At 45.0% G+C, this 25,508-nt stretch overlaps 2 protein-coding genes across 4 annotated transcripts in view; both read left to right on the top strand.

Annotated features, from left to right (window-relative positions):
• The window catches only part of nckap1 (NCK-associated protein 1), a 36,906-nt gene extending 23,207 nt beyond the window's left edge, over window positions 1-13,699 (top strand). For both annotated transcript variants that reach the window (XM_080839422.1, XM_080839421.1), the window contains 13 exons: window positions 810-949; window positions 1,781-1,912; window positions 3,199-3,417; window positions 3,660-3,790; window positions 5,666-5,763; window positions 7,458-7,551; window positions 8,019-8,101; window positions 8,321-8,401; window positions 8,893-8,986; window positions 9,818-9,934; window positions 10,129-10,238; window positions 11,956-12,045; window positions 12,769-13,699. In XM_080839422.1, coding sequence (XP_080695548.1) covers window positions 810-949; window positions 1,781-1,912; window positions 3,199-3,417; window positions 3,660-3,790; window positions 5,666-5,763; window positions 7,458-7,551; window positions 8,019-8,101; window positions 8,321-8,401; window positions 8,893-8,986; window positions 9,818-9,934; window positions 10,129-10,238; window positions 11,956-12,045; window positions 12,769-12,885 — 1,506 coding nt within the window. In that variant the 3' untranslated portion in view covers window positions 12,886-13,699. The remainder of the gene's footprint in view (window positions 1-809; window positions 950-1,780; window positions 1,913-3,198; window positions 3,418-3,659; window positions 3,791-5,665; window positions 5,764-7,457; window positions 7,552-8,018; window positions 8,102-8,320; window positions 8,402-8,892; window positions 8,987-9,817; window positions 9,935-10,128; window positions 10,239-11,955; window positions 12,046-12,768) is intronic.
• A 1,231-nt stretch (window positions 13,700-14,930) lies between these two features.
• frzb (frizzled related protein) lies at window positions 14,931-18,652 on the top strand. 2 transcript variants are annotated; one of them, XM_080838622.1, is made up of 7 exons: window positions 14,931-15,731; window positions 15,896-15,931; window positions 16,042-16,098; window positions 16,231-16,296; window positions 16,479-16,683; window positions 16,801-16,864; window positions 17,556-18,652. In XM_080838622.1, the coding sequence occupies exons 1-7, from the start codon at window positions 15,278-15,280 to the stop codon at window positions 17,631-17,633; spliced, it is 960 nt and encodes a 319-aa protein (XP_080694748.1). In that variant the 5' UTR covers window positions 14,931-15,277; the 3' UTR covers window positions 17,634-18,652. The 2 variants fall into 2 exon arrangements, with proteins under 2 accessions (XP_080694748.1, XP_080694749.1); XM_080838623.1 differs by lacking the exons at window positions 15,896-15,931; window positions 16,042-16,098.
• Window positions 18,653-25,508: the final 6,856 nt, after the last annotated feature.

Here is a 25,508-nt window from a genome sequence, read left to right as displayed (position 1 = left end):
TGTTTAAATGTTTCGAAGGATGACACTTTAATTCACATTTGTTTTGTTTCTAAGCAGTGATTGCTAGTTGCTACCCTCTTAACCACGTTTGATCCTTTGATCAAGTCCTTAGTATGCCTGATAGAAATGCATAGTCCTTGGTCTGGGGGCTCCATAGGGACTTAACCCAGATCATTGGTAGATCAATGTCCTTTAGTAATTAAGCAGGCTACTACACAAGAATTGTCACATTACCTGCAAACATAAATATAATAGAGCTGCCTTTGTGACTGAGGCATGAGAACTGCAGAGACTCAGCTTTCTCCATTTTAAAATAAAAGCTACTGGTCATATATTTCTTTTTACAAAAGTTATTAAAGTTCTGAAGAAACACACACTCCGCGACCCATTCAGAGTGATTTGGTCATGACCCATCAGGTTGAGAAACATTGGTATAGGCTTACACAGGAACCAAACCGGTCCATGTTTTATTATATTGTAACGATACCATTACCTGCTGGAGTGGAGACAGTTGGGATGTAAACTCTCAGGCTGCTGGGGGAAAATGTCCAGTCCTGTGTTTTTATGATGTCATGACGCGGCCTCCAGCACTGACATAACTCGTCTCTGGGGCGGGATATCTCAGCGTTTTTACGGCAGCGATTACCGAACAACCCCCCCCCCCCCCCCCCCCCCAAGCGCTCCCCCTTCACACCCGGCTCCTGTTGGCATTACCGTTTCTGTAGGACAGGCGAAGCGTTTTGTCACCTCATTCCTTATTGGTTTATGGGTGTTAAGAAAGGATTTCCCCTCTTCCTCCCTTTGCGCAGCTCCTGCCAAAACATTGTGCCAAAACCATCAGTCAGGCCGTGAACAAGAAGTCCAAAAAGCAGACGGGGAAGAAAGGCGAGCCCGAGCGCGAGAAGCCAGGCGTAGAGAGCATGAGGAAGAACCGGCTCCTGGTCACCAAGTAAGTTCTCCACCAGCACTGCTACTGACCAGTGCAGACCACTGTGTCCAGAGTCCACAAGCACTGCTACTGACCAGTGCAGACCACTTTGTCCAGAGTCCACCAGCACTGCTACTGACCAGGGCTGACCACTGTGTCCAGAGTCCACCAGCACTGCTACTGACCAGTGCAGACTACTGTGTCCTGTCCACCAGCACAGAGGACTATGCTGTTATGTCCTCTTACTGGACTTAGTTGATGTGGCGAACTTTCTGGACTGAACTCAGTCAGATTTGAGATAAGAAGTAACTTATTTTTGTATATCTGTAAAATATCAATCCTTGATTCACTTAAAGAAGTGTTTCACATCATCCATTTGAGATGTGCAAGTATATCTGCAGGTTGCACATTTGTTTACAGACCACCCTCCTGTTACTGAACTCCCAGTCCAGACTCCTAGGAATGCAGTCTAGCCATCACGTGTTTTAATATCATTTCTAGCCCTCATGCAAAGACATCTTATATCATATAAATTGGATATGATGCTAACTCTGGCCCTAGTACAGTAAATGCAGGTCTGAACAACAACAGCAGCAGCAGTAGCAGTGTAGAGGTGGTGTCGGTCTGTGCCAAAAAGAAAAACATTGGCAGTGATATATTGGAGGTTAAGCTGTCTGCCTGGACACTGATCCACCACTTTAATCTGGAGGAAATGAGTTTCTAAATACCTGCTTCTGTGTGTCTGTGTCTGTGTGTGTGTGTGTGTGTGTGTGTGTGTGTGTGTGTGTGTGTGTGTGTGTGTGTGTGTGTGTGTGTGTGTGTGTGTGTGTGTGTGTCTCCTACCCCCTCCAGCTTGGACAAGCTGCACACTGCTCTGTCGGAGCTGTGCTTCTCCATCAACTACGTGCCCAACATGGTGGTGTGGGAGCACACGTTCACCCCACGGGAGTACCTCACCTCCCACCTGGAGATCCGCTTCACCAAGTAAGTTCGGCCACACACACGGCCACACACACGGCCACACACACACACACACACACACACACACACACACACACACACACACACACACACGGTCACCAACAGTCACTTACTGGCAGCTTATTTTAAAACGGCTCTCTTCCCCTGTGAGTCTGTCTCTTTCTTTCTCTCCGTAATGAAGCATTTTTTAATTTCTCTCTCTCACACACTCTTGCCCATCATCTTCTTTCACTTTCCCTTTTACTCTCTTCTATTTCTGTCCCTTCAGCTCTTATCTGCCCTGCTGTGCCATCAGTTTGAAAGGCCTCTGCACAGGAGCATAAACTCTTGTGTCTTTTGCTCTTTCTTTCTCTCACACACACACACACACACACACACACACACACACACACACACACACACACACACACACACACCAGACACCACACATAAGCACACAATCTCCCATGATATCAATCAACTGATGAGCTAAGAGACGGGAGGGGAAGTTTTCCTTTTCATGTCAGGGAAAACTGTCATCCAATTCTCTGCCCGCCTATTAATTAAACTAAAAATTGGGGGGAAAATGAAAATAAAATAGAGGCCCTTGCGGGTTTATTATTTGATTTTGTGTGATTTATTGGTCCAGCGGACGAAGTTTGGGTTAGAACGATTCTTGACACGGGTCCAGATTCAAGCCCCATCCAACTAAATAAACATTGGGGCCTGAGGAATAACAGGTATTTTCCACTGTGGGAGTCGAGGCTCTGACGCGGGTGCCTTGGCCGGGCCCTTCGCTTCCCAGGCTGTGAACCCCCCAAAAATGGCCGCCCTCTCCCGGTGATGAGAGGGGCACCTATTAGCGCTGCTCACCCACTCTGCCCTGTGCCACGTCAGGTCCAGGTCAGGGGAGGATAAAACTTTTACTGCCCTTTGGTTCCCAGCCCCTCTCCTGCGTGCCGGACGACACAGAGACGAGGGCAAACTGAAGTGAACGCCATGGTTTGTTTTGGAGTAAACAGCCTTAATAGCCGGTCAGAGTGTTCCTTTTTTTGTTTTTAACCGGCGGTCATGTTTGATGATGGAAGCACCACGGTCCAAACACCACCCCCACCGCTGCTACCATCGTCACCACCATTACCGCCAAACAATTAACCTGGAGTGGAAATGTTCTGGAAAAGTCTAATGCAGCCCATTGTCAGAACGCTCCGCTAGAATCCCATTGCCCTCACACTCCTCCATTTTGACCTAACTGACATATGACCGGATGTCGTCATCGTTGTGTTCTTCTTCTCTGATGACCCTCTCAGGTCCATCGTAGGCATGACCATGTACAACCAGGCCACGCAGGAGATCGCCAAGCCCTCGGAGCTGCTGACCAGCGTGCGGGCCTACATGACGGTGCTCCAGTCGGTGGAGAACTACGTGCAGATCGACATCACCCGTGTCTTCAACAACGTGCTGCTGCAGCAGACCCAGCACCTGGACAGCCACGGAGAACCCACCATCACAAGCCTCTACACAAACTGGTCAGTGAGGGTCTCGAGAGGGGCACTGAATTAGAAGCAGGATTGAGAACTGCTACAGAGGATGTCTTTCTTTAAGTTGATGTAATGGTGTTGGTGGTCATTTACACTAACTGGTAACTTTTCAACTTAACAGTTACTTAACAGTTACAGTGTCATGAGCTGTTTTAGAGGAAACATTTTGGTCACGGAATTGTGTTATCCTACGGTATGTCACTCAACACACTTCTTTCTGAATCTTACAGGTATCTGGAAACACTACTGCGACAAGTGAGCAATGGACACATAGCCTACTTTCCAGCAATGAAGGCCTTTGTCAACCTCCCTACAGAAAATGAACTGACCTTCAACGCAGAGGAGTACTCTGATATATCTGGTGAGTGTCCTCACACCCCTCTCCCACCAATGCCAATGAGGTGCTAGTTCTGGGCTGGTGCTAGTGCTGGTTCGTAGTTGGTTTAACTTGCAAATAACTTCTTAGAACTGGTTTGACTTTCACGGCCTAGAGCGCCACCATAGAGCTACATCATTACATCATCGCCTTCCCAGCAACGCTAGTGCGAAGCACAACAACTGTGGTGGACTACATCATCTATTTACAATGTTACACTGATGGATACCTAGCTGTTGATCAGCTAACATTAGCCAAGCAAGCATAGCCACTAATTTGGTAGGATTCAGACATTGATTACATAACTGACTGAGCCCACCAAAGATCAGAAAATGATCTTATAGGGGTCACTGTAATAACATAATGTAAATTGATGTAAGAAAGAAGCCTGCTAAACAACTGTTTTTTAAGTTGGTCACAAAGTTTTAGTTGCTCTGGTTGATCATGATAATCCCACCCCCTGCTCCTGACTTCACCGGTTCTCGGTTCTCAACCAGCAAAGATTTGGTGCTGCTCTGGAACCAGTTTTCCTGGCCAAGAGCCGGTTCTTTGGCTTTCGAAGCGCTAAAAACCGGTTGGACATTAGGGACTGCCTTGGTGGAAAAGGGGTAACAGATGTGATGGCCTCTTACGGTTGGGAGTGTAATCTTAGGTTGTTGGGTATGATTACATTGCCAGTGACGAGTGTGCTGTTTTTGCTACAATGACCCCTATAAGTTCATTCTCTGATCTTAAGTCTTAGTCTTAATTAGAAAGAAAGAACACTATAAACCAGATTGAAGTATTCTACTCTGTGTTGCCCAATATTTGAAAACTCCCCAGAGAGGCCTTGAGAGACATCTACACAATTACATTTAAAGGTCTTATGATTAACGCAAACACATTTTTTGACGAAAATTACTTTTTTGCCTAAATCATCTCCTCATGATGCTGGACACCTCTGGTAAAATCGCCTACATCCTAAGTTGAACAGATCATATGATTGTATTAAAATAGCCTATGTCAAGACTGTGACTTGTGGCACTTTTATTTTGCCTAACTCAAAAGGCAATATGACTTAGGCAGTTTTACAAGCTTTTCAAGATGACTTAGGCAATTTTATAAGCTTTATTGTTGACAGAGTTGAGGTTTAAAATAGCTTAAGTCACAAAGGCATGTTCAAAAATGTGCCCAAGTAATTTATTCCTCTTGTGTTACATAATTGACATACATTGTTATTAATATGTCAAAAGTCATCTTTTGTCATAACCATTTTGATTGAAATTAGCCAAAAATATCATATTTCCAATATTTGGTTTTCTGAACAACCTGAAAAAATGACATAGGCAATTATTTTAGGAAGGTGACGATATGATTTTGTGATCGTGTTAATAGGATTCTTGGACTACAATAAGACATCAAATCCCCTTTTGAAGGCAGTCCAAAAGGCTAAAAGTATCATCCGTCAGCCTGATCATGTGTTAGGTGGTGAATTTGCATTAATGCCCTCTGGGAGGCGTTACTATTCTGTCAGGGCAAAAACAAAAAGGTATTCTGGATCTTTCATCCCTACAACCATTAGATTATTAAACAAGGTTGTAGGGATAGAGTACACTACTGACAATTTGATTTACTGAGCGCTGTTCATCACTGACAGGACAGGGTGTTTGACTGTATGTGTGTGTTAACTGTATGTGTGTGTTGATGCATATGCATATTTATTTATAAGCTTACTATTTATTGTTGATTGATGGAGACTGGGACTGCAAACTTAATTGCCCACTGATGGGATTAATAAAGTTTTCTGAATCTGAATCTGAATCTGAATCTGAAAAATGTAAGCTGACTGTCCGTCTGTCTGTCTGGCGTTGTGTTCCTCAGAGATGCGGTCGCTGTCAGAGCTGCTGGGGCCATACGGAATGAAGTTCCTCAGCGAGAGCCTCATGTGGCACATCTCCTCCCAGGTGGCTGAGCTCAAGGTGAGTGGTTGGGGGTCATAGTTCAGGGCAGCGGCTTTCTGGGCAAAAAAACATCACTGTTAAGAGTACTAAGTGGGAAGGGAAGACATTCAGTGTGGTGTTTAGCTTAAAAGTTTATTTATTTATTTTTATTTTATTTTTGTATTACAAACGGGCTGTTTCATTTGACAATACTCAACATACCGTATTGGATTTTTCAAATGTAGCCGCTCATTAGAGCACCTTGGACTTGTCCCTTATTTAACTCTCATGCATGACGCCAAAGGGCACCAAATTGTGTAACCAAACTCCCTAGTATGAGTTTACCGTAGATGTGGCCATTCTGTACATTACAGAATTAGGCAGGCTGGCCCCAGAAACTTATAACAACACCTCTCTACTGTCATTGCAGGAATATGAGTGTTAGAGGTCAAAAGGTCACTGCTGTAGGTCACGGGGCACACACACTCTCTTGGCCCTGGCTGTTGGCAAGCCGAGGCAGTGGGAGCTTCCAGTAACACACTGTTAGCCGGGAAACGGCCTGAGAGCAATTATGTTGGAATCTTTTGTTTTGTTTTTTTGCGTATTACTTCTTAATGAGGTGATTCCCAGGGCTCGTGTGAGGTACTTACTGGTAACTGGGTTTGGACTGTGTTCTTCCTAACTCCTACTAATTTGGTGTGATGGAAAGGACTAAGGCAGGACATTAATATTTAGTTTTTTTCTCCCCACATGTAGTACTGTTTACACTAAATACTCAGATTGCGAAATGTAGAAGTCCTCAGCAGGGCCAAAGAGCTTGTTTCTTTAGTGATGGAGAAAAGACAATGATATTTGTCGTGGAGGGCTTTCCTGAAGACCATTCACATCTGAACGTCATAACAACAGATGAATGTCAGCCATAACACATGAACAACCCTAGACCATAACAAGCGTTCGACATGGATTCTGAATGTGCTTAAAATGGTCCTGTATAGTTACAATAGTTTTTTCGTCCCCCCGAGGCGAAGGAGCTGTGTGTGTGTGTGTGTGTGGTGTGTGTGTGTGTGTGTGTGTGTGTGTGTGTGTGTGTGTGAAAAGCGGCTCTTGGCTCCGATCAGTGATGCTCACATGCAAAGCGCACCCCATCTGAAAGCAATTTGAGTAAGAAAATAAAGTTTCCTATCTGATCCACAATCAGCTGTAGACTGAAACAGTATATATATATATATTTTTTTTATCAAATTCGATTTGAGTCCACACTTCATGCCATGTTCATCAGATGACTTGACGTGGAACATTCGTTTTTTCTCAAAGCACTTGAGGTGGGAGAAAATCACACACACACACACACACACACACACACACAAAAATCCACTGGTTTCAGGGCCTCTGAAAAAAGCCCACTTTTTGCCAAAACGTCTCTACTGTAGCAATTACACAGTATTAATTGTCTCTTTATTTTATTTATTTTTTGTTGCATAATGATAGATGCATCTGGTGGTCATGATTGCTTCCTTCTGTGTGTGTGTGTGTGTGTGTGTGTGTGTGTGTGTGTGTGTGTGTGTGTGTGTGTGTGTGTGTGTGTGTGTGTGTGGGGGGGGGTATAGGGGAAAGCCATGAATAGGTTGGGGTTGCACAGGTTTGGATGTACTGTAGTTTCTTCCCCAATGCACAGCTTAACTCACAAGCCCTCTTTTTGTCCCAAATCTCTTCCCTTTCCTTTTCTCCCTCAGAAACTGGTGGTGGAGAACGTGGAGGTGCTAACCCAGATGCGGACCAGCTTCGACAAGCCTGAGCAGATGGCTGCCCTGTTCAAGAAGCTCTCATGTGGGTGCTGCAACCGCCGGCGCTCTGCTTTTGGGGTTTTGGGGTCTTGAGGTCCCGCTCTTCCCTCTGGCCACGTTGGGCCAGTGTCCTGTGTGGCTCAGCAGGCCAAACAGTCGATTAGCAGAGTTGCAGGATCACTTTGGTGGCCAGTAGAAAAAACACATAGGTCGCCTACCCTCTGGTGCTGCTGCCAGGGGTTTGGGGGTGGTGGAGGGGTGGCTGTGGGGGTGGGACTCTTGTGGTTTCTCTCATGGCTGCTGTTAAAAACCTGCTGCCTCTGAAAAGCAAACAAGTGCATGACCGCCATCGAGTTAGCGGTCATTCGAGAGGTTTGTCAGAGGACAAGGAACAGTCAGCTCACCCACAAGGTTGTGTGATTGTGTAAGCGTGACTTTTCTCTCTCTTTTCTCTCTCTTTTTCTCTCTCTTTCTCTCCCTCTGTTGGTCTGCACTTGGCTCTGGCTGCAGCGGTCGACAGCGTCCTGAAACGAATGACCATCATTGGAGTCATCCTCTCATTCCGTTCACTGGCTCAGGAGGCTCTCCGAGACGTAAGTTTCCCCTCACCTCCGCACTATCACCCAACACCCTTGTGTCACATGACTTCATCCCGCTTGTCTCTCCTTCAAAGATGGCTTTTTTTTCTTACCATCTTTGGGCATTTAAATTAAGGGTTTGAGTTGCATGTCGTCATTCTCTAAGCAAGCTTTGGATGGGTTGTAAGCTCAGCCTTCTCTCTCTCACACACTCTCTCTCTTTCTCTCTCCCAGGTGCTGTCCTGTCACATTCCTTTCCTGGTGAGCTCAGTGGAGGACTTCAAGGACCACATTCCCCGGGAGACGGACATGAAGGTAGGAGACAGCCTCCCTCGAAACCAGGCGGTGGGAGGGCTGTCACGGATGGTGGCACGAGGAAATGACTTGGATCTGTGTGTGCCTTTTTCCCACCCGCCCTAATGCCCACCCTCCTCTCTCTCCTCTCTCTCTCCTCTTCCTTCCTCCCTCTTTCTTCTGCTCTCCTCTCTCTCCTTTCTGCTCCCTTCCTCCCTCTTTCTTCTGCTCTCCTCTCTCTCCTCTGCTCTCCCTTCCTCCCTCTTTCTTCTGCTCTCCTCTCTCTCTCCTCTCCTGTCCCTTCCTCCCTCTTTCCTCTCTCTCTCTCTCTTCTCTCCCCTCCTATCCTCTTCTCTCTCTCTCTCTCTCTCTCCTTCTCTCTTTCTCTCTCTCTCTCCGCTCTCTCTCTCCTCTCTTCTCATCTCCACTCCTTTCTTCTCGTATCAATTCCTCTCCTCTCTCATGCCCTCTTTTCTTTCCCTTCCTCTCCTCTCCTCTCTCTCGTCCCCCAGGTGGCCATGAATGTGTACGAGCTCTCGTCTGCTGCCGGCCTGCCCTGTGAGATCGACCCCGCGCTGGTGGTGGCGCTCTCCTCTCAGAAGTCTGGTAAGGACCACAGACTCAAGGCCCACCGGCTCAAGGCCCAGCCCCAGTCACTTTGGCCATCATTGCCCCGTGTTTACACTCCTCACACCAACGTGTAAAGGAGAAAGACAAAAGATATTTAATCTTATTGTCTTGATCAGTCAGACTGGCAGGGCTTCAGAGCAATAGTCACCAAATGATGTTAGCGGTGAGTTATTTAATGAATTCCACTGTGAAAGAGTTCATCTGGATGGCCAGCAAGGATGGCTGGGTTTTTGTCCTCTCTGCATGACTCATACTTTGGCTATGACTAAATGAATCAAAACTCCAGCTGAACTTATCAAAACGCCGGTCGGAATTTGCTACTTAAACAGCCTGGCAGACAGATCTGTTTATGGAGGAGTAGCAGAATGTCCACTCCTCCTGGCCTTTTCCCACACTGTGGTGTCCACCTCGCTCTCTGCCATATCTGGGCTCCATCTCGCTCCGAAGAGAAAACATCATTACACTACAGCGCCACCATCAAAGGGCTCGCGGGCGGATGGGCTTCTCGCCCGTGTATATATTTCTCTTACATCCCCACGATAACGCTTGAATGTTTGCTGTCAAAACAGCGCCCAGTCTCAAGCACTGGTTTAATTGAATCACTCTTCCCAGTGTTGGGTCTGTTAACACAAATACGACTTAATTGTTGGCCAGTGCTACCGTTTATCTTGGCTACTCTCGCCCCTGAGGAGGCCAGTAGGTGCCCCCGCTAGTTGCGTTTTTGTTTTTGCTTGATCTCCGTGTCATGTCAAAGTAATGAACGCTAAGCTTCAACCCCTGTAACTTACCCAGTTGTGCCAATCACAGAGAACATCAGTCCAGAGGAGGAGTACAAGATCGCCTGCCTGCTCATGGTCTTTGTGGCCGTGTCCTTGCCTACCTTGGCAAGCAACGTCATGTCCCAGTACAGCCCCGCCATTGAAGGTACCTGTTTAAGCATCCACATAAATGTAGCATTTGTATAACCAGTGTAAGTGTAATAACTGTGTCAACATGTGTATGCAGTGTGTATACATGTATGTGTATGTGTGACAAATGAATAAATGCACAGGCTTGGTGTGTTGTATCCAGAGCTTTTCGAAACAACTTATATTAACCATCTCGTGATCATCCTGTAGGTCACTGCAACAACATTCACTGTCTGGCTAAGGCCATCAACCAAATAGCTGCTGCCCTCTTCACCATCCACAAGGGTAGCATCGAGGACCGACTGAAAGAATTCCTTGCTGTGAGTTCTTGTTTTTCTCTCTCTCTCTGTCTGTCTCTCTCTCTCTCTCTGTCTCTCTCCCACAGCAATAATTTGTTGCATTTTCTTCGCGTTTATAAATCATATTTGCATCTCAATAAACAATCGTTTTTCATGTGCTTTCGCGCTAGCCCTTCCACTTTGCCCTGAAGTGGCGTGGGAAGGCCTCACAATTTATTTGTGTGGTTATTTATGTAGAATGCAAATGTTTGTCTTCAAAAGGCAAACTGTCAGGGGCATGTCAATCTAAAATGGTCACACAGAAAACAGACAAACTGGCCTGTGGAGTTGTGGTCTGTTTCAGGCTGTAAGAAAATCATCTTTTAACAGCTGCCCCGAAGCACATTTTTGCACATAAATCATGTTCTAGGAAAAAGAAAAGGCCCCCAAATCATGCAGGGACCGTCTGCTGCTGACTTAGCTTGCACAGTCAGACATCGGCAGTGGAGAACACTAACTAGCCGCGCTGCTGCTAGGTTGTGTCAACGTGAAGGTGTCTGACCTTCACCTCCATCCACATGATCAGCAGGGCATCACAACACATGTGCCGGGCCCCAAATATTGGGCCAGCATAGAGTACTGTCTGTGGGTCCCACTTTGGTTGAGCTCTTCGGGGGAGATGAGAAGGCCACTATTGAGGCCCATCCATTGAGTTGATCTATTCAGTTGATCCATTGGTTGATGGTTGATCCATTGATCAATTCCACTGCTCCCTCACTCTGACAACCCTGGCCATCAACAAACGTTGGCAAAGACCATTTTATTGAGTCCTGTCTACAGAGATCTACACGAGTGAACCACTTTATCATTTCTGAAATAGCATTGGTCTTCACGCCTATAACAACGCTGTCTATCCCCCAGCAGCAGGAGCATGGCACCAAATGTTTAGCCTCATATACGATCTCCAGTCCCCTTTGGTTGAGCTTTTAGATGCAGAGGAGGGACCCTACTCAACTATGGTCTGTGCTTCCACTAGTCCCTTATTCAGACACCTCAGGCCACCAGCAAGTGTGTGCAGAGGTAAATATCATTGATGGTCCTATCAAGATTTTCTCTAAGCCTTTTAAAAAGATTGACAACTGTAGCTTGCTAGCTAGCAAGATACGTAAAGGACGCATACGTTTTTTTCCTGTTCTGTCTTGGCAACTGTGAGGTGGTTGTCTTTGGGGGGCCTATCTCAAGATGTCTGCAGTGGTCTGTATTTTTTTTTTCGCTCGTCAGCAAGCGTGGCTAGTGTCCAAACCTGAGACGAATCTGTCTTCATATATTTTCCCAATATCTTTTACACTTCATACACTTCATGTTTTGAGCTAACATGGCCACCACTTAGATTGTAAGCACAACACCCTTGGCGTGCTATGGCCAGTAGTCGAGTAGGAACAACTTGCTTTGTACAAGCCTGGGAACTTCTGTGAAGAGCGTTTCATGACTGAATTGCAGTCAATTGTGCGGTAGCTGTTTCCCCGTGTGACCAGCCCGGGATTACCAAAGCAGGTGTGGGACAAAGGGCCGAGGACCCATAATTCACCTATCTTTCCGTGACAACTGGCACAGGAGGACTTTAATTTAATTAATGCTTCAGTGGTCAAACCACAACACTTTTATTGCTTTTGTGTGTGTGTGTGTGTGTGTGTGTGTGTGTGTGTGTGTGTGTGTGTAAAACATCTCGTTGACGTGGTGGTGTTGTTTCCCCTCTCAGTTGGCCTCCTCCAGCCTACTGAAGATTGGCCAGGAGACCGATAAGACCACAACGAGGAACAGGGAATCGGTGTACTTGCTCCTTGACATGGTGAGTCACTCCAGCAGGCAGGACACACAGGCATTTCCTCTCCAAACCCTTCTACTCCCTCCCTCTCTCTTTCATTCGACCTCAACTCATAGGAGAAACACAGAGAACTTCCCTTAATATAAAATTATAATGATCTATAAAAACTACTGTTAAGAAAAGTATGTGTGTTTTGGTTCAATCTGACGTGTACTCTGCACTTGAGCATAAGAGGAAAAGTTTTCTCTCTGTGTCGATTTGTGGTGTCGGGGTTCATATTCTGTTTTTTCAAAGTTAGAAGTCTGTCGAGAAGTGTGCAGATGTGTCACAGACTGACACAAAAAGAAAGAAATAGAGAAGAGAAAAAAAAATGATGTAAGATGTGATCAGCAATAGATTTGTATGTATGCAGTCATGTGTATTCATCTGGGCTCTGGGGAGCTTGTGTGGGGATTTGTCTGTGGGGTTTTTGAGGCGTCTTTGAAGAGTAATACCCAGCGGTCTGCACTGCGAGTGCCGCACTCCGTAATGGAAAGGAAGAGCCGTCTTTATCTCCCAACAGGACAGAGGCCTCCTCAGCCCGTGCGCCAGAGCCTGGCTTCTGCATAATAGTTAGCTTTAAGTGACACAGGCTAGACGAAGCTCACTAAAATTGCTTTTAGGAAAAAACTGTTGTTCTCTGCTCTCACAACGCTTTTCGTATCTGTGTGTGTGTGTGTGTGTGTGCGCGTGTGTGTGTTTTTCTAGATTGTGCAAGAATCTCCGTTCCTCACGATGGATCTGCTGGAATCATGCTTCCCTTACGTCCTGCTTAGGAACGCATACCACGCTGTCTACAAGCAGTCAGTGTCCGCTTCCGCATAAGATGCCCCCCTTCCTCCCTCCCTCATCTTCCTCCCTCCCCCGCCTCTTGAACCCTTGGCATGTCGAGCGGGCAGCGTGGCTCCCATTCCATAGACCCGCGTAGTCTTCTTTTAACATTATAGTCTTATGGCTTTTGTGGGATCAGACCTTTCATAAAGAAAAAAGAAAAAAACAGCATCACGAACAAAAAAATAAACCTTAATTGTATAAACAACCTGTTTATTGAACATTGAAGGTAAACAAGTTTGGTTGTCAGGGACTAGTGGCACTACTATAAAATGAGTTTTTTGCGCATTTTTGTTTCTCAATTTGAAATGGAAAAGATGGAAACAAGAAATCTGTATTTGTGTGTGTGTTTTGGGATGGGTTGGGGTGAAATCATAAGTAATCTACATCATGCTAAAAAAAAATGCTTGTTTAATGACAGATGCCTCTATGATACACAGTGATTCTTTTAGATGTCGTTATAGATTTAATCTGTGTGGGTTACGGCGTGCTTTTCTTTCTGTGAATTTGCATTTTATTTTTACACTTTGTGTTCCTTTGAATTATTTGCCAAAATATTGAAATAATAGCATCTCATTTGGTTTGAAACAGCAGAATTGTGGTTAACTACATGTTATTAAAAAAAACAACAACCAGTAGTGTTGTTTGTACAAAGCATAGTATAATTTTTTAACTAACTCATAATGCCCAATTGGCATTACCACTCCAGTGTACCTGTCTATGCGGTATAATAAACATTCGTAAATATTTATTGAATGTTTATCAGTTGTTCTCCCCTAACCAGTTTTATATGTTTTGAATTTTTGGAAATGACCATGTATCTTCCATAACATGAATAAACATCAGGTCATATGCATTAATGAGTTCCGTCTGGAGTTGAAGTCATGGGTGTGCTACTGTGAAACGAGACACCATTTGAAAGCCAAATGCAATTCACGTAGACTGGCAACACCGGCTTTGATTATTCTCTGAAGTTATCCGTCCTGACGTTCTCTTATTAGATTAAAGTCGCTCTGCTGTGTTCACATGGTCTGCACTATTTCTTAGTCCAAGAAATCACCCAGTCTGGAGAAGTTTGCGGGGAGAAGGCGGCCACCACGTTGAATGTAATGCAGAATCCATCTCTTAATAGCCACCAAATGATGTAGGAACACCTGCAAATGAGTGCCGGAGTGCTTGAAGTAAAGTCCAGTCACTCTTGGATCCATCAAATGTGTTACTGCTCTGGTTGAGTAGGATAACTAAATTATTATGATGGTTGACATGATTTATCCCGAGTCTCTTTGATCAGATTCGGGTCTTGTTTAAATCTGTTCCCCTCTGCATTTACAAGAGAGGCGGTTGTGAAGCAGATGTAAAGCTTGAGCAGCCATGTACGTTGGTAAAGCGCTGTGCCTTACATTAACCTCCCCCATAAACGAAAGAAATTGGGGATTAAAGACAGAAAAAAAACGTCTCCTCTTAAGGTACACAGTCATACATGCCAAGAACGCGTTGCATTCCAGCTCTAAACATTCATTTGTACTCGTCAGACACTTCGGACCTGATGCCCTCTGCCCTATGTCAGTGCACTAAGAGTTATGGTTTAGTACAGTTTCATGCTGTGCCACCCTCCCAACTGTAGGCTATAACAATATTCACCAGGTGGTCCAGAGAGACACTTGTAACAATTAACAATTTAACTCTACTTGTGCTAAACAAACAAGTGAAATCCTCTTAACCGGCAGTTCGGCGAAAGCTTGATTGTACACACTGATTGGGCTTATTTGGAACATGTTTAACTTAGTATTTTTTCACAACTGAAAAAGCAAGTCTGCTCGTAAAACTACCCTGATAAGACATCAAGCCAGCGAAATGAATTCATACCGCTGTTTTAAAAGAAGTAGTCTACTGGACTTCATGCCTGCCTCGACTCTCGCGGTGAAGTTCCAGTGAAAGAGGGTGGGCAGTGGCAGATGCTCCCAGGCTAAAAAGGAGCTGATCGTGCACGGTGAGGTCACTTAACTATTGGTACAGCTGCAGGCGTTTGCAATCACTGAAGCGCGCACGGGCATACGTGGAGAAAGTAGTACTGCCCACCTACCGTCTGCACCATGAAGGAGTATGCACGCACTGAGTAAGGAACAAGCCATCAACTCCACTGCATCAGGCTTTCCTAGAGGACTTTTTTTGTTTGCCAAGCAGAGAAGATGACTTATTTTCTCCAGGTGAATGACGCAAATCTTAGCATGTCAGAATAGGCAGTTTCAGAACGTTTTGTGGTTGTGCACACAAGGCTTTTCATTTTTAAAGAGCCGGGTTAAATCTTTCACGGAGTCTCTCTATGTTGACAACATAAATAGGCTAAATTATTCATTTTTTTGCAACTGATTATCACGCCAAGAAGATGTTTTCTCACAAGCTGTACATTAGTTTTCTTGCGCTGGCCTGTTTGGTGAGGATCCCGCGCGCCACAGGAGCGGCGTGTGAGCCTATCCGCATCCCGATGTGCAAGTCCATGCCATGGAACATGACCAAAATGCCTAACCATCTCCACCACAGCACCCAGGCCAACGCCGTCCTGGCCATCGAGCAGTTTGAGGGCTTGCTGGGCACTGGGTGCAGCCCGGACCTGCTGTTCTTTCTGTGCGCTATGTACGCGCCCATATGCACGATAGACTTCCAGCACGACCCGATCAAGCCTTGCAAGTCAGTGTGCGAGAGAGCTAAGTGCGGCTGCGAGCCCGTCATGAAGAGATATAACCATACCTGGCCCGAGAGTCTGGCGTGCGAGGATTTACCAGTCTATGATCGAGGAGTTTGCATATCTCCGGAGGCCATTGTAAAAGCAGAGGGACCAGGTAATTATTATGAGTGGTAGTAGTATCCGCTAAATTAGTGGCTAAATAATTAGTGGTAATCTGAGGATTATTATTATTATTATTATTATTAGTATAGGCTACAGGTCTGAGTGAAATAAATACCTCATACCATTTAAAACACATTTTTATGCTTATTCTTTAAGATAATCCGTACCAAGACCCAAACAAGTGCTCCCATGGTAAGAGTTCTGATGTGAAGAGTATTTCGCATCTTTAGGGGACTTTTAAAACACATAAAGACTGCGCTTTGTAAATACTATAGACTAACACCAGTCCTGTTTTAATTTAGAATCAAATCCTGACTTTCCAATGGACTCTCACAATGGTAACTGTAAGGGAGCCAGTGGTGAGTCTTTAATATTTTAAAGCAGCTTGTGTATTTTGTAGCAGTCATTTATCTGTCCGTCACAGTGGTCTGTAGTCCATAGTTCGTGTTTGGCTGGTTTTACGAAAAGTGGGTGTGCAATTTGTTTTTCAGACCGATGCAAGTGCAAGACTGTCAGACTTGGTTTAAAAACCTATTTGAAGAATAATTACAATTATGGTGAGTAAGTGCTCTCTACGTACCAGACACGTTTGATATTTAATTTGTACAGATATGAAATCAAAACGTTAACAGAAACCGGTTTGATAGATACAGTAAAAAACTGTATCATAAAAAACTGAGTTAAGTGCAAATTGTGGCTGATTATCTGATTAAAAAAATTATAATTCCGCTCTTCACAGTCATCCGTGCAAGAGTCAAAGAGATCCGTACTCGGAATCACGACCTGAGTGCCATTGTTGAGGTGAAAGACATTCTGAAGTCATCGTTGGTGAACATTCCCCGTGATGTAGTGACCCTGTACTTCAACTCTGGATGTCTGTGCCCTGAACTCGTCGCCAACGAGGAATACATCATCATGGGATATGAGAACGAGGAACGCTCAAGGTAAAAAGTTTGCCCCCTTTGACATGGAAACATGCTCTGATCAACATGTTCATATGCATTTTATATTCAGGTTGTTTTCAATTGACCTATTGTTTGTATCTGGTTTATTTTGTATAGGCTGCTACTCATAGAAGGGTCAATTGCACAGAAGTGGAAGGACAAAATGGGGCGAAAAGTGAAGGTGAGGTCAAGCCTTAAGTGAAAAACCAGCCACTTCCACATTGTAATTATGAAGGCCAAACATGATTGAAGTGTGTTTTATTTGGAAAAGGAATTGTGCTGAATCAGGCATATCTTAATGATTATGCATTCTTGAAATGGTCATGTTGAAAATGATAACAAATAAGTTTTGTGAATGGTCCTTTATTTAGACTGACATTCCCATGCTGTTTGTTTAATTAAGATTAACATGTTTGCTCAAAAAGTGGAAATTCTCCTCACTGCCCACGTTGACACTTCTGGGGAGTCGAGAGCACTGAAGAATAGAAATGTTTCCCACAGTCGGGAGATTTATGCAAGGGTTACTTACTCTAGGACACTTGAGGCCTAACTGTGATGTCTCTCTCTACGGTCGGTTGCAGTTTAAGTAGTATAACCTTTAGCACAGAGCAAAACAGGATGCCATTGACAGAGGAAAGAGGAAATTGGCTCAGTTCAGTGAAATGTCACTTTTGTGGGGGTGAAACGTGTGAAAAAGAAGACGGCCACCTTTGAGTTTATTTAACAGAAAATGTATTTCTTCTCTGAATCTGTTTCTCAGGCAAGTTTCTGATGCAGCAATGGTTCCTAAAGACTAAGATCTTTAGGAATTGAACTGGTTTCATTTTATTTCCTCTCTCTCTCTCTTTCTCTCTCTCTCTCTCTCTTGTCAGCGCTGGGACCAGGTCCTTCGTGAGCAGAGCAGAGGAAACTCGGGCAGGAGTAACTCAAGACGCAGCCGCCGCCACTGATCCCAGCGCGCCCTGAGTTGGTGACACACACAAGCAAGAGGAGGAGAAGCGACCCATACAACTGAACAAAAAAAATTGCACTATTGTATGTTCTTTTCATTGTTGTCATTTTTTTATGAGTTGTAAGCCCTAAACAAAGTAGGTTTATTTTAGTTTGTCGCTTTTTTTGTATTATATTGTTTTATATTCTTTTTTTATGACTCGTTGCCTAGGCAATAGTGAAAGGTTTATGCAGCAGTGCTGTCTGCATAATGGTGGAGTGATTCTGTGTGTGAGGTTTGCTGGAAAAGGGGAGATGTTTGCAGATCAAAATAAGATGGTATGAGCAGGCTTTTTATTTTTTTTATTTCTAAACGAGAGGGACAGATATTTATCCAGCGGCGACACAATGGGAAGGAGTGGATGCCTTTCGAGATGACAAAGCTCTTTTTCTTTGACACTATGCAGTGCTCCGTTACAGCTTTACGCTTTCAAAGGGAGACGAACATGTTTTAGTCTTGCTGCAGCTGCATCTCTTCCCTCCAGAGGCTTGGAGAGGCTCTTCAAAAGGTGGAGCGAGTCGAAAAGGGGGAGCCATCTTTTGGCAACCCATAAAGAAGTGTCAGGATGATCCAAGACTGCAGAGTGAATGCTATCAAGGATTGAAGACGAAAGGGTGGAGGGAGAAAAGTCAAAATGTTGATGTTGGGGAGCTCATTAAAAATATGTTCATTTTATTGGAGCGTTATAATGCATAACATGTCTGTAGTGCTGTTGTTAGATGTCCCTGATTTGATTTTTACATTTGTTCATTTTTAGCTGCTCTTTGGATTTTGTTGTTGTTTTGTTTTGTTTTGTTTCTCTCGCTCTTTCTCTCTCGCTGGCTCATTCAGCCATCTTTTGAACATCTGCATTTTTAAACGTGCCTGGACTTTGTCAGACTTGTCTTATAAACTTTACACTCCATATTACAGAAAAGGCTTCAACTGTTGCTGTTTGTTAACCAGTTTTCATCCTCCATTAAAAACTTCTGGACCATGTCAAGAGAGAGTTATTCCCCTCCGTCCGCCCGCCCGCCCGCCTGCCTGCCCGCCTGCCCGCCTGCCCGCCTGCCCGCCTGCCCGCCTGCCCGCCTGCCTACCCGCACTTTGCGATGGCTCCAGCTTGTGAACCCCCTTTGACAGATTTGTCTTGCCTAGTGTGTCAGTGAACAGTGTCAGTGGCTTGTCAGTGGGTTCAGTTTAGCTATCTGGCCAGCTACAGAAGTGGAGTGAATCTGGCCTCTGTCCAAATGAGTGTGTCATCCCCGCTGTGTGTCTCTCTCTTTCTTTTTTTTGTCTTTCTCTCTCTCTCTCTCTTTCCTTCTTTCTCTCTCTCTATCCCTGAAAGCATTCCTCTCAGGGAGAGAGAGTCTGTTTATGCTCTCATAGCGCAGTCAGGGAGAGCTGCTGGCCTGGCCTGATGCAAAGTGGGGTCTGTTCCAGCTTAAAGCAGGGTTTCTCTGTGTAAACACTGGTATCTTTTTTGATCCCCCTCCATGCCAGTTAGGTTGCAGCAAGGAGGATGTGGGTGGGGGGGTCTGGGAGAAGTTCATGCTATGTAATGCTCAGTGTTGTAGGCCAGGCTAGCTCAGCATGGATTTATGAGCTGTCCCTGCATCATAGAACATGCATATCTAATTCACCCGAGTTTATTGGACCACACAGTGATGAGCCATCACTTTGAGCGCGGCTTTATGCTCTCCATCAGAAGTGAGAGATGGGCTGAGAAATTACTGTGAGGAGCAAATTTATGTGTGTGTGGGGGGAGGGAGGGGCGAGTTTGATGGGGTAGGGGGCTGTGGGTGACAAACTTCATTATGGATCAGGGAGTTTACGGCAGAATTAACTGAAAATGGGATATTTATTATGACATAAAAAACCTCGGAGTGACCTGCCTTGTCCACGTTTTTTTTCCCTGCGGCTGAGGTCGGTTTGTGCTGCTTCTCCGGGCGCAGGGCGGTGTTTTACAGCCACCTGACATGTGGAATAAAATGCCTCCACAATCAATCTGTCCCACCACCCGCACATTTAAACTCACTGAAATTATGCACCATGTGGGAACCATCAAACAGCTCGGCAGAGATGTAAATCTTCCCCCTTCCTCTCCACCCTCCCCTTCGCTTTCTGGGGTGTGCAAAATACATGGGTACCTCTCTGCTCTGCTCAATCAGCATCTGGCTTCGCATCAAGCCTACTGCTGCCCCTTTCACATGGCCTTGACTTCATAAAACACATATTTAATGACTTCCATGAGAGTGCACTTGTAGTAATAAGCCTAAGTCAGTGTCTTTCAGTAAATCCAGGTCACTTAGTGCTCATGACTAATCGCTGCATACGTTTTTCAGCCTTTAAATCAATCTTGTCTAGTTGGTTAAGGCTTCTTTTATACATATTCTCATTTATATTTAGTGACTAGTACTTCTATTTAGAATGTTCAAGACATATAACTTCTACACCCATGCTGTCTGCCTGACCTGACATGTAGATGCATGGTGTGGCCTGGTCTGGTGAGTTTGGGCTGTCCTGGGAGTTGACCTGCTGTGCGGTATGCTAGTGCCTGGGAGAAACTGCTGACAACAGGGGGCCTTGTGCCGTTGGACTCCGTCCCCTCCTCCTCAGCAGACTGGGCCCTGCTCTGCCACAGCCAACGATGAGAAAGTGCCTGAAAGAATAACTGACCTGTGTATTTCACACCGTACGGAACTGCTGACAAGAAAAACTGTCCTTCTGGGTCTCCTTGCCCCTTTTCTTTCATTTCCTGTGACAGGCCCGAGTAGGCTTTCATGAATATGAGGCGTGATCAGAAACACATGTTCGAATGTGTATGAGAAAACCTGCGGATATGGTTCACATTTGAGGTGTACAGTGAAACTAACACACACACACACACACACACACACACACACACACACACACACACACACACACACAAAATCTGCCCTTAAATTGTTTGCTGATAATGTTTCAGATGATGAAAGCGCTCTGTTCCAATGAAAGCACACACTAATGCTCCATAATATAAAGTTTGAGAAATTAAATCAGAAAATGTAAAAAACAAAGTAATTAGTATAATTCAGTGTAATCTGCATTGAGGTTATGTTACCATTATAATTCACCAGAATGTTTCCCCAAACCGGATTCATAGCAAACCACATTTGATGGATAATCAGTGTGGCTCTATGTTCCTCTGCCCATTCACGTGTTTCCGTGTACTCACGTAATCTTATATTTTTCTAGTGGTTTGACTGATGTAATCCTACGGTGTAGTTTGTCTGAAGAGAATGTTATAAATATTTTGATGTATTTACTGTATATATTAATATGCTTAAAGAGATTTATTCAAGGTCACATACAAAATACTATTCAAAGTCAACTTAAGCCAACGGTAGGTTACTGGTAACAATTACTACATTAGGTTCTATGCTCAGACAATGTGCACAGAAAATTCCACCATCCCAGACCTCAAAACACACATGAAGTTTATTGGAGAGGTTTTCATTAAAGTACCGTTGACCCACAGAAGATAACTACAGTAATTGTTAACACCAGTGCACAGCTTCATCATCTGTGCCTCTGCCTGCCTGCTTCAGTACGGATGTATTTGTTCTGGTCATAATGGCCATACAGTGAAAATGAATACGTAGCACAGGGATTGGCACGCCATGAAACAAGAGGCCATGGGGGAAAGAAAGACAAAAAAAACGTCCATGATCCCCCTCCAATTAGGCATCAAAGAAATCCCTCTGAATGTACAAATTGTTTGCGGTTATGAAACTGTTTATGAAAATGCTGAGCAAGGGAAAAGGGCACGGGAGAAGAGGAAGTGGACAGAGAGAGAAAGAGGGAGACAGTGAGGCAATGAAAGGAAGAAGGAAAGCAAAACGTTGAGAGAAAAAAAGAGTTGAGAAAAGGAAAGAAAAGAAAGAGACCGTGAAAAGATGAGCAAGGAAAGCAGAGCATCGGATAATGTGTGTAAGAGTGAGTTAATGTGTGTGTGTGTGTGTGTGTGTGTGTGTGTGTGTGTGTGTGTGTGTGTGTGTGTGTGTGTGTCCAATCCAATCTTAATGTGCAAGGAAAAGGCCTCTCGGTGCAGGTGCAGGTGCATATCAGATCACATGATGAAAGTTCTACTGTGGTTCTCTCGGGCACCTGGCTCTAACACATCACAGATGTTAACTGCTCTACACCGGCCCATCCACACCTGGAAATGGTGGTAAAACAGCTGCACTGGCAGATGTGGCGGTCGATGCAGAGGTGGAGGCGGATGTGGAAGGAGAGAGTGATAGAGGCAGAAGCACGGGCAGCCACATTAACCCCCCTACCTCCACCCGACCACCACCACCTCTTTAACTCCCCCTCCAGCACAGAAAAAAACAACCCGTCCCTTTAATGAGGTGAAAGGCAAGTAGAGGTTTCCTGAGGCCTTTAGCAAAGTCTGTTTGTGAGAAGAGATGACATTTTATTGAACAGCCAGGGCATGTCACAGGAAACGTTTAGTGTGGGCATGGAGACGTTATGCACTGGCTTTGACAGGTGCTGTGCCGTGTGCCGTGCTGCAGGGCTCCAGGGCTCCAGGGTCCAGGGTCCAGTGAGACATTAGATAAGAAGTGGGGGAGAAGGATGAAGACCACAGAGGAAGATGATATAAGATGAGGGAGAGGTGCTAAGGAAGAGGGAGGGAAATAGTGAGAGACCTAAAAAGAGGAGGACTGACGGCTGAGATGTGAGAAAAAAATTGAGAAGAAGGATTAAGATCTATGAGACAGAACACACAGACAAATGTGACAGAACATTGACAGAGAGAGAGAGACAAACAGAGAGATAGAGAGGCAGAGAGAGAGAGAGAGAGGCAGAAAGAGAGAGAGACAGAGAGATAATGTTTTTGTGTGTGTCTAGGAGAAGAAGAGAGAAAGAGAATGAGAAAAAGAGAAATGAGAATTCAGAGGAGGGGAGCCCAGGGAGACAGCTTCTCATCTTTCTGCTGTAAAGGATTTGCTGTCACTCCATCTATGCTCCCCCCACCCCAATCTCCATCTCCCTCCACTTCCCTCCCACAGAGAGCTTTGTGACGGTATCTCCTGCAAAACATATCAAAGCAGGCCCGTCCTCCATGTCATCCCACTCAATGGCTTGTTTGTTGACTGCCAGCCTCCCCATACTAATTGAATTATCAGCAGAGAGCAAGCACACCCTACCCCATGTCAAGATGTTGCTAATTACTGATTAACAAAAACCCACAATGAGTGGCTGGTTCCTTAAGTTCTCTGGTGGGCTCAGCACCTAATGAAGGGGCCATGGGCAGCCCTAACCTTCCACTGGGAAGAGACTGAGATTCAGTGAACTGTTTACACTTTCTTAATTATATGTTTGCTAATGTCTGGCTCGTGATAGGTAACTATGGCTAAATGTTTTATCAGATGGCATGTGATTAAACTACCTGAAAGCTGACTAACACATTAGTCCCCTGGGCAGCAGAGGAAATATTTGCTCCCAGGTTGTTGCAGTGTGTAAATAAATGCAGCAGTCAAATATTCGCTCTGTGTTTATTAGTTTTGTTTTTATTTCTTAGTCTAACTAAGTTCTGTGCTGTGTGTGTGTGTGTGTGTGTGTGTGTGTGTGTGTGTGTGTGTGTGTGTGTGTGTGTGTGTGCTTGTTTATTTATGCCTTCCTTCTTGGTTTGGGGATGTTGTGGATTGTGAAGGTAATTCAGTTGCTAAGGCAGTTCTTTTCTTTTTTTGATGCATTTACATTTCTTATTATAGGCCGAAACAAACAGTATAAAAGGGAATATATCCTTATAGTTGTCATTGTAGGATCCAATCCAGCAATCTACTTTACCATGACAGTATAAAGATGAAACTCATTTCGTTTAAAATGAAGCACTCCCATCATGCAAAGGACGTGTGGCTCGTCCGTACAGTGATATAAACACTAGCGCTCAGTGATTGCTTGGGCTAATTTTGTATATTTTGAAAATGTCCCATGTGGGCATAGGCAGGGATGCTGGACGTTCCATTTAGAACCAGTGAGGACCTAAGAACATAAAGATGTTATCCTTGCTGGGAAACAGAAAGAGTCGTTTTAAACGTGAATTCGGTCAGCATTTAAGATAGATATAGGCCTACAACAAATCTGACGAATACCTGACACATGGCGAGAGACAGCAGAATCATCCTTCTGCCCCCCTTTCAACGCCCACTCCGTCTCAGAAGACCTGTAAATAAGGGCCTGTGATGTTGCAGTCAGTCAGTTGGAACTTTACTGCTTTTTTAATTAAGAAAGAAAGTCAGGCACCTGATGGAAAGAAACCATTAGGATTGATCGAGGGCTCCCGGGTAACCGGTGAGACACATAAACAGATAGGATAGAGGCCACGTGGGAGTCATAAAACTCTTTTCCCTGTGTACGTTACCCCACCACACACTGTTCCATGCGAACCATATTCTTTCCACAAACGGCAACAAAACATGATCAAAATGAACTGAACCGGGGCAATGAAAGCGTGTGGGTGTTTTTCCCTCCTCTTTTTTTTGTTGGTGTGACATTTCATGTAATGGACTTTTAATAACAATATAAATTACAAAATGCATCTTTTGTTATTGTTTCATATGACGTGCGCATTTAAAAGTGCATTGTGTGTTTTCCGTGAACTCTAGTGTTCCCCTCGTAAAAACCACACTGCGGTTACAAGGTGTTACAACTCGCTGACGCCAGAACTGGTGGACACGCTGCCAGCCTCGAACCTCTTCCAGTGGCCCCAGGTGGGATTTTTCCACCTCGGAGTGGAGGAAAATAAACACAGTGCAATCATTCAGTCACCCTGAACTCGGGCCGCACCAGCGGGAACAGAAGTTCTTGAAGCCGAGTTGCACATGGGCAGTGAACGAGTCCACAGGGGACCTTCTGAAAGTCTTTTCACAGGAATTCTCTGGAACTCTCAGTAGTAACATCCTGTCTTTTATATTTTCAAGATAAACGTTTCTTTTTCTCCAAACGTTTTTTTTTTTTTTTGCTTTGTTTTTGGTCACTCCACTCTTGACCTCCTTGACCCATCATTTTGCAGATGAGAAGGTTGGAACCTGATCACCCCGCTGATGTCAGTAGGGTCCAGTGCGGTCATTCTGCTGAAGGAGTTTGTTCCAGTGGGTGTGAGCGAAGGCCTGTGTGATCCCTTGTCCAGGGCAAGCAGCGTGTCCTTGGTGTCAGCGATGTGGCCACGGGGCGTGTCCTGTTCCACCGGCTGTGCCAGGACACACACTATGCGCGCCCGGGGCTGTGAGGAGAGTTCCTGACAGGGGAAAAAAAAAAAAAGAGGTTTGGGGGTGGTGGTGGTGGTGTGGGGTTGAGGGTGAGCTGATGTGTTGTTGCTGCGGCACTCTCATTTCTAAGTTTTTCATCCGTTCAACATCTGCAACTTTGAGGACTTTGAAGCTCCCCGCAACCTACGTCTGTGGCCGGCGAGCAGTAAGTCAGAAGTGCATTCAGAGGGTAGAGATTCTGAAGCTGAGGTCCTCAGAGAGAGAGAGAGAGAGAGAGATAAAGAGATGGAGAGGAACAGATGCATTTAGAGACGTGTGTGACAGACAGAAAGGGACTGAGTGATTGCCTGGGTAGACTAGATGAGCGGAGAGGGTGTGCAACGATTGGAGATGGAAAACACTGCACAGGCACTGTCAGAGATCACTTACACACTCTGTTTAAGATCAACCTCTCCATGCAGATGACAGCAAGAATTATTCATGCGCAGTGCTGCCTCCCACAGGATACAGTAGCGCGGCACGACAGGTCTGGGAAGAACAGCTGTCTGACTGTCCTTTGTTAGACACTTAACGAGGGTGAATGGAAAACGAAGTAA

Source organism: Sprattus sprattus (assembly GCF_963457725.1).
Source record: "Sprattus sprattus genome assembly, chromosome: 5".
Taxonomy (NCBI): domain Eukaryota; kingdom Metazoa; phylum Chordata; class Actinopteri; order Clupeiformes; family Clupeidae; genus Sprattus; species Sprattus sprattus.
This window is presented reverse-complemented; position numbering and strand designations above follow the sequence as displayed.

Coding starts and splice junctions, on each gene's coding strand:
- frzb (XM_080838622.1), top strand. CDS start 15,278: ATGTTTTCTCACAAGCTGTACATTAGTTTTCTTGCGCTGGCCTGTTTG. Junction 16,099..16,230: donor TAACTGTAAGGGAGCCAGTG/GTGAGTCTTTAA, acceptor TTTGTTTTTCAG/ACCGATGCAAGTGCAAGACT. Junction 16,297..16,478: donor GAAGAATAATTACAATTATG/GTGAGTAAGTGC, acceptor CGCTCTTCACAG/TCATCCGTGCAAGAGTCAAA.